General features: G+C 38.4%; 1 protein-coding gene across 1 annotated transcript; it reads left to right on the top strand.

Moving 5' to 3' along the window:
* Window positions 1–4,485: 4,485 nt before the first annotated feature.
* Window positions 4,486–8,047, top strand: lysmd4 (LysM, putative peptidoglycan-binding, domain containing 4). Its single transcript, XM_068603310.1, has 3 exons — window positions 4,486–4,610; window positions 6,139–6,416; window positions 6,497–8,047. Exons 2-3 carry the CDS (start codon window positions 6,153–6,155, stop codon window positions 7,049–7,051), a joined length of 819 nt encoding a protein of 272 aa, XP_068459411.1. The 5' UTR covers window positions 4,486–4,610; window positions 6,139–6,152; the 3' UTR covers window positions 7,052–8,047.
* Window positions 8,048–8,458: the final 411 nt, after the last annotated feature.

Here is an 8,458-nt window from a genome sequence, read left to right as displayed (position 1 = left end):
TTTCACCTCCCTTTATGAAATAACACAATGAGGGAGTGGTTAGTCATGAATTGGGGCAACCTGTATTGCAATCATCCAGCTAGAGATTGTGTTTACATTAGTTGATTCACTGCGACAGAGTGACAGTGTTACTGAAAAGCAGAATCCTGCTGAGCCTTGCTTTATGTCGTCTTTACTGTAAACAATCCCAACCAGCAGAAATTTATGGCAGAAAGCACAAGCCCCTTTGCAGACCAATCACAGTTCCTGCTATCTCCATGTAATAGCAACACGCCACACAAACCAAAGACAGCAACAAAAAGAGTGCAACATTGGAGATTATTTTCCTTTAGAACAGTGTCATCAACAGTGTATCCTGTCCACGATATTTGGACATGTCCTTAATTCTGCATTTGTGATCAATTTTACCACAACAACTTCAAGTTCTTAATATAAAAAATGTTCCAATATAGCAAGCACCACTATGCCAATGACTACTTACCTCGTCTTCTCTCTTTGCATTGCCCTCATTCTGGTACCGCACCTGTATTGTATCACGTTCTGTGTGCAATGGCTCACAAAACAAACACGTAAAGTCACATTAGACCTATTGGAAACCACTGAGAGACATGATGTAATGCTATACGTATGTGCAGTTGTCGTGGATCAGCTACACCAACATGGGCTCAAGTCCAGTCAAGGCACATTTTGATAGATCAGTATTAGCTGAATCAACCTCAATCTATTTCCAATCCATTATGTGCTGCAGTATATCAACTGTCAACACATTTGACATGAATGCACAAGAAACACAGATTGAAGATGTAAAAGTATTTACAAACCACCCTGCCAAAATACCATACTAAAATGTATGACACTATACAAAATAACACAGCTATTCACAGCACACTGTATATAAAAAATGGAATTAAATCATTCATAATATTAAATGATATGCAATATTACAGGGAACTATTCACTGCACAATGTATATTACAAAATATGAAATATGTCAAAATAATAATTTATATTCTATATTACAGGATTTGGGTGAGGAATAATCCTGTTTTATACTTTTATGAATGTCCCTGTGCACCCTGTCCTGTCCAGTCAACAACAAAATTAAGTCTTTTTTTTATTTTGCTTGACACTGTGTTTTTAGAACACATTAAATTATTCTCACAATGACACAAGTACCTGCAATATAACATAGATACCTGTATTAGCGGCCAAGTACATTGTACCTCAATTTAAGCTAACGTTTTCGAGTTAATGGGTTGAAGTCATGGCTAACGCCCCCGCATATTGATTGGCATGCTCATTTTAGCGAGCTAATTAGCTATCAAATGTTGTATACATTACATTTCTGTTATGTAGCTAGCTAAATAGTGGAGTCGTTCTGGCGTCACTGCACGTGGCATTTATTTACTGGATGAACACGTGCGTTTATTGACAATGGGCCATGTGTGTTAATTTACTTTAGCATAACTTGCTTACCGTTCTGTGCACTGCAGTGAACGGTGCCACTGCAAACAGGGGCTCCTCAAACCTCGTGTATACAGTGAGCCAGAGGTTCCTTTTGCTGTTAGCTAAAAGTGGACGACTCATGGGAGGATGAGCAGTGATCCCATCAAACTAGATTACGCCCATTGAAACGAATGCGCGCGGTTCAGAGTTGACCAATCAGGCTCCTTATAGGCATGACGCGTGTCGACCAATCAGGTTCCTTGGAGGCATGACGTGTCACGTTCCAAACCGTACAACTGGACACAGGCGCAGAATTCACAAACGTGGGAATACAATTTATATGTAGCAATAAGCATGAATAATTGACAAGACATTTTAAACACCTGTGTATTTGTGTTTCTTTTTTTATCCATCCACATATTACAGTGCCATAGGTTTTCTATTTATAGTGTAAATTATGTATTGACAATGTAGCTTTTTTTCTGGATGCTTATCTGTGTATGTATTTGTATAATCCCTAAAAATCCACAGAAATTAACATTTTACATGAGTTTTTATTTCATGGCAACTCCCAATAGTTACGTTTTCACCTAAGATAAACAATGCTATCGTGGGGTAAATTGTGTTTGACAAAGTTTTTCAGGGGTTTAAACAAGATTTTCCGAGGTCAATACAATATGGCCTGGTGTTTAGCTGTGTAACTGAATTGATTAGATACTTTTTATTTAAAGGGTGGACTGTGTGCTGTGGGGCTAAGGCCTTGATTCTAGAATTTGAATAGGATATGAGACAGATGTGTTTGCTGTAGGTGATTCCATGTCAATCAGCTAATCTTCCTGGGGTCGAGACCCACACCTGACCCACGATACACAACACATTACATGATGATGACACACCCAATATCCCTTAAATACATACGAACCTAACACATGACATAATAAACATTCATTGCATACATTTATAGAAAATGTATAGCCAGTCAACACAGAACTTTTAAAATCCATATATTAGTAGGAGAATCATAAACCTACATGGATGATGTGAATGAGAATTAAGCAAAACACAAATATTAAAGACTATAGAGCTACCTCCTATTCATTGTCCTTTGCAAGGCAATTAATTCTTATTCTTTTTCAAGGGTTTTCTTTTTGTAATGGCTCAGTAAATTATTATTTTTTCAGCAAGTTATTCTGTTGGCAGTTTCACCGGCAAACCTGATGTTGTTGTATGTGTATTATTGCAGTAAACTATAGGGTTAAATAGAGATGATGGCATCTTCAAGTTAATGTTTAACTATGTGCACATGCTTGAGGATATCCTTGATTAGATGGTGAGCTATAAGAGGTTATCTTTCATCTTGGCTTGCATGAGGCTCATAAATGGTTTGGTAGAAGGGGTTTTACTCTGTGTTTGCCGTGGCATTTAAGAAACATACACTTTTTTATTTATCAGACGATTAACCAGCTGTTATATGTTCAGATGAACCACCATATTGAATATTCCATACCTGTTAACAATAGCAATCAATAACAGAGTGGGATGAAAATAATACTATGCAATATTCCAAAAAATCTTCTTCATTAGTTCCATCTGATAAGCAGATGAGCGTCTAGATACAAACGTTAAGAGAAATGAAAGATCCATAGCCCCATCTAGCGGTCATATAAGGCACCACCACCACCACCACATTGACCTTTCTGAAACCTCTGTGGTATTTTCCCTGAGGTCCCAAGAACCAATATTCACTTTCTGGCTTGCTCTTAGCCTAAGGCTGTGTGCTGTTGCTGTCCTCGCCCTTACTTGTCTTGAGCTTGAAAGGAGGGATAGCGTAGAGGAAGAAAATTGACAGCCCCTATGCTTCAATGGCATAGATGAAATGTAATGATGACTTTCTACCAACAGATTTCAGGCATACATGAGTAATTTGGTTACTAAATATTAATAAGGGTAGGACATTTTGGAGAAAAAAAAATACCCTAAAGGGGAATTCTCATATACTACTTTTACATGGTACACCTCTGTTTGAAGTTGCAGGTTTTAATAGGTCTGAAAGAAGAAAATACATTTTTAGTGATGTTATTCTAACGGACTGAGTGAAATTTAATGTTATTATTATTAGTGTTACTTTGTTTGTAGGAAGAAGTTGTTCAAGATAAGAGTAATAGCTACTGCATTTACTAAGTTCAGGAGGTCTGTGAAGGTCTCATGAACTGTGAAGCTGTTAAACCTGTCAATCATTCTAGCTATTTATGGGGGTGGGTGGCACAAGCGAGAGAGTGGGATGTTTGTTGTTGTCCTGCTGGCCTGTGGAGTTAGTCTATGACTGGGAGCGTTTAGCGGTGTTGGCTGTTGTTTTTGGCTTACGCTACGGTCCGCAAGCAGGAGCATTCCTTACCAAAAGTTGCTACAAAGTTATTAAAAAATATATAATTTGGGATTTTTAGTTCAGAGAAACAACAATAACAATAGTAATACAGTAGTAATGCTAATGGAACAATAATTGTGTTATTGTACTTTTAGAATATGTTGTACATCTTTCACAGTTTATTATCTGAGATCTGGTGGTTTCTTTATTGTACAAAATATGTTTGTTTTTAGGTTGTTAATGTTTAGTCTAAATTTGTCTTCATTGTGATTAATTTAATTTAAAAGATTAAATTCAAAGATTTAAAAGACTCATTACCATTCATCAGATATGTATCAGATTTAGGACCACAAATGTTATGACAGTGGTGAACTATTGAAAATGTCCCTTTCAATGGTTCAACATGTGAATAGGTTTTGATCACATAAATGGGAAAACCTTTATGCTGCAGTGCCTACATTGTTACACACTGCAGGCAAAAACAAAATGACACTACACAAATAAATAAAATAAAACATAATTATAGTTATTCATTATTAAAAACTGAGAAGAAGAAGAAGAAGAAGAAGAAGAAGAAGAAGAAGAAGAAGAAGAAGAAGAAGAAGAAGAGTGTCGATTCCAGTGGAAAGGGGAACGCTTTTTTGTGACAACTTTGAGAAGCCACGAAGAAGAAGTAGGCTAACCAGTAGCCAGCTAGCTCCACCAGTTGCTTTTGTGACGTTAGCAAGTCAAGCCGGGGAGGACTGCTTTGGGAAGGCGGTAGTGTGCTGCAAATCTGCCGCTAAAGCATTCGGACAAGGTAACTGGATGTGGAGAGTGCAGTCAGAGTTTAAAAAAGTATGTGATACTATATAACGGTTTAATAGTATGTATTTATGCGGTGCCAAACACACGAGCTAGTTGGCTACATGTAACTGGAGCTGAAGTGAAGCCGTCCGCTTCACTTGACTGCCGACATCTGGTTGAACGTCAGAACCTGCTAGCATTAGCTTCCGTTAGCATTAGCTCGCTGCTGTTAGCTACCGTTTATGCTACCTTCAAGTGGTCCATGTGAACCTCGTGCCCCAACATGATTTGGAAATAAAGCTGGCTGAACTGTCAACATTATGACGTCACAAATATTTTTTACGAATGAATCAACGCAACGTTCACTGTTGGATTGAAATTAACTTAATTTGGATTTACAAAATCATAAATAGGTTTTTGATGAACCACAGAATTGTTGATAATGTACGTTGTATTGCGGTAACGCTAGTCGTTAATTTAAACCGCAACATTTAAAGCATTATGCAGCGTGATTTGGGTGCTGGCACCTGTGTGGTTTAAACAAACTACCGTCAGTTTGCGTGTTGCTTCGGTGCGTTGAGGTAACGTTGAGTGTGAAAGCTATAATTCAACAACCACACTGAGCCTCCCTTAAAAAAAGAAGCCATTGGCCCACAAGTGAACTCTGGTGCGAATTGTTTGTGGTTCAAAGCAGACAATACACAGTTTTATTGAGTGTTTAGCTTGTAGCACCTCTTCGAAAATGGAGCAAAACACAGCAAGCACACGCTGGAAGCGGATTGACTGCTGTTACCTGACGGATCTCGTTGAGCTCTTTGTGACCACCGAATTAAAACATCAACTTGTTAAGTTTTGTGTTTGACTCAGCGACACTGTACACTTGCACTCACATTGCGCCTCAAATCGAAACCATGTTCTTTTTCTTTGGTGAAACAGTTCATGACTTGTAAACAAAAAAAATTTCTAGACTAGTGCAAGTAGTTAAAACAAAACAAAAGGTGAGGTGGGGTGTAACATTGAGCAATGGCATTCAGATAAAGTGGCTTAAACGGATATAATGTCTACGTCGAAAGTATCTGCTCTTCACTTGGGTGAGGCAGATTAAAGCTACATTATGTCAGGGCTGGAGAATGTTGTCACCGGTCATAGGGTCCAGTAGAGTCATGACGGGACAGCTTGATACCCACTGTGGGACCTAATGTTAGGGTGAAACGTCATTTAACATGAGTCTAGGGGTACCAGAGAAGTGCTCACCCGATATTAGATGTTTATTTGACTGTGTATTGATTGATGTAGGTTTGTGTTAAACATGTTGTTCAGTTGCTGCCTCCTTTAGCATTTAGCAACTACACCTTCTATGGGTGAGGGGGTGAGGGAGGGAGGGGGGGGGGGGCTATGTGAGTGTGCCAATGGCTCTTTAATGGAAGAACATGAGAAACCCTGCTCCATTACAAAAGGCAGTGGGACATAGGCTAGCTGGAAGTAAGCATGAACAAGTCAAACTTGTATATAAATATATTGAACTTTGGATATCCTTACAGGCTGGTGTTTCATCATGCGGCGGGGGGAGCACATTTCACAGGCTTTCCAGGCCCCGGTGGATGTCCATGCCAGTGCAGATGGCCAGGTTTACATGTTTAATAGTAGGCCCAATGAGTCTACTGTATCCTCAGATGATGAGGAGTTCAACGTCATGGAGATGAGGCCGCGGATTTTCCAAGATCAGGAGCAGGACTGTCTGAGGAACATCCAACTGCTGGAGCGTGAGGTACTCGATGGTGACAACCTTAACAAGCTTGCACTGCAGTATGGCTGCAAGGTAAATATTTTGTATAGTCACTAAAATCTTTTCTCGCGTTGCTCTCTTCCAAGTGTTGACATTCCTGTTTCTGCCAACAGGTGGCGGATATAAAGCGGGTGAACAACCTTATGCAAGAACAAGATTTATTTGCTTTGAAATCTATCAAAATACCTGTTCAGAAACACAGCTTTCTAACAGAGATGTACACAGACCTAAGCGACTCCCAAGAAAAAATGCCACATTCATCCACCTCACTCGTGAAGCCTCAGGATCAAGCCAGATCCCAACCACACCTGCAGGAGGTCACAGACTTCCTAATGGAGGTGGACCATGATATTGAGAAATTAATTCAGACCACAAATGATCAAGATGAGGATTTCTTGGATAACTCAGAGAAACAGCAAAGGTTTAGTTGCAGAGGGCAGCAGCTGACCGGTCACGGTGCAGACTGGGGCATCCAGTGGTGGAACGCTGTTGTTGCCATGCTCCTGATAGGCATCGTCCTGCCATTATTTTATGTGATTTATTTCAAGACAAAAGATAATGGGGTAGTTAATGAGAGTGGTGCTTTACAGTTATCCACAACCTCTTCAAACTCCTCAGAGACGGGCCTTGATACAAGAGGACAGGAGCTTTCTCAAAAACCAAGTTAATGCAGAAAAAATACTTGTTTTTAAGACTACTGTTTGACGGATTCAAGTGACAATCAAGATGAAGCCAAGTTTTAATTGTGCAATACCCCCAAGTGGTAGTGGATTTTACCTTTTTTTTATTTTGTACTTTCATAACTCATGTTTGATGCAGATACTTCAATGATTGTCCTGAAGTGAAATTGTTGTACTGTCCATTTTCTTTTGACAATTAAGTACGCTAACATTTCATCAAACTTTACAAATAGTAAAGGTATTTGTGTGTGTAAAAAAAAAACATTAGCTCTGTAGGCATTTCTGTGCTTTACCACAACTTGTCTTTCCACCAGTGCCAGTATCAGCTGATCAACAAGTGTCATCATATCAGTGTCAATTATTGACACAATCTTTATAGCTGTCCCAATATAGTAACATGTATTTTAAATGTTTGTCTAAAAAGGATTTTAACAAAGGAAAAAGAATGTGAAGTTTAACTGTATTCGACATGGGTTTGAGCATTATTTGTGTTCCTTGTTTAGTTTAACTTATTTGTTGATTGTTTAGTTATTGCTGTTCACCTCTGGGTCTGAATACAGTGCCAATCGTGTAATTTGTGTTTACAGTAAGTATTTGTTATAATTTTGTATTCTGTTGGTTTGTATTTGCTCAGTCGACACTTTGCAATCTTTAATCTTCAAAGTGTTGCATTTTGAAAATGACGTGAAGTCATCCATGAGTTTCTTGTATTATTTGTGAGGTATAAAAAAGTGCCTTAAACCTTTATTGTCAGGTTGATATAGTATTGAACCCCTAATCTTACGCTGTCTGACGGAGAATTGAGTCCACCATAAGCAGGAGGTGAATGTGTGTGGCTTGTCCAATGCACTTTTTAAAATCTAAAGTATTTTTAATTTAATGAAACTAGAACTTGTTGACATATTTTGCAAACTTTTAAGTCGTTTTCTAAACCTTTTCAGATGGAAAAATTGACATGATGGATGTCTATGTCAATATTTTTATGCAGCATGTTCCTATTTAAATACAAACTTCCTTGAAGTATCCTCTGACTTGATGTGTCTTGTTTTTTCCTCATCTTATCTGAAGTCTTATCACACTTGTATTGATATTTTATGCACAGACTTGGATGAGATTACTCACGACTGACATAAAATATACAGCTACACACATGCACACATACAGACAGAATATTGTCGAGCTAGTTTATGTATTGGCAGTATGCCATGTTTTACTGAGTCGCAGTACCCATAATTACCACAAGATGGTAGCATGGACCAAATGTTTCTGTGGTGTTTGTGGAGGGATGTTGACCAATCTTACTATCAGATAGTTTCTTCTACTACACGTTTGATGATTATATGGTTTAATATATTGGTTTTGGATTACAAATGATGTAAAACAAAAGTTTGCTTG

This window comes from Clinocottus analis, unplaced genomic scaffold (genome assembly GCF_023055335.1).
Source record: "Clinocottus analis isolate CAN_PGR_092001 unplaced genomic scaffold, fCliAna1.0.p SCAF_6, whole genome shotgun sequence".
NCBI lineage: Eukaryota > Metazoa > Chordata > Actinopteri > Perciformes > Cottidae > Clinocottus > Clinocottus analis.
Note: the sequence above shows the minus strand (reverse complement) of the source record. Positions and strands in the feature narration are given on the sequence as shown.

What these genes read in the sequence shown, in the direction of transcription:
- lysmd4 (XM_068603310.1), top strand. Translation starts at nt 6,153, where the DNA reads ATGCGGCGGGGGGAGCACATTTCACAGGCTTTCCAGGCCCCGGTGGAT. An exon ending in CACTGCAGTATGGCTGCAAG is followed by an intron (nt 6,417 to 6,496) that starts GTAAATATTTTG and finishes TTCTGCCAACAG; the next exon opens with GTGGCGGATATAAAGCGGGT.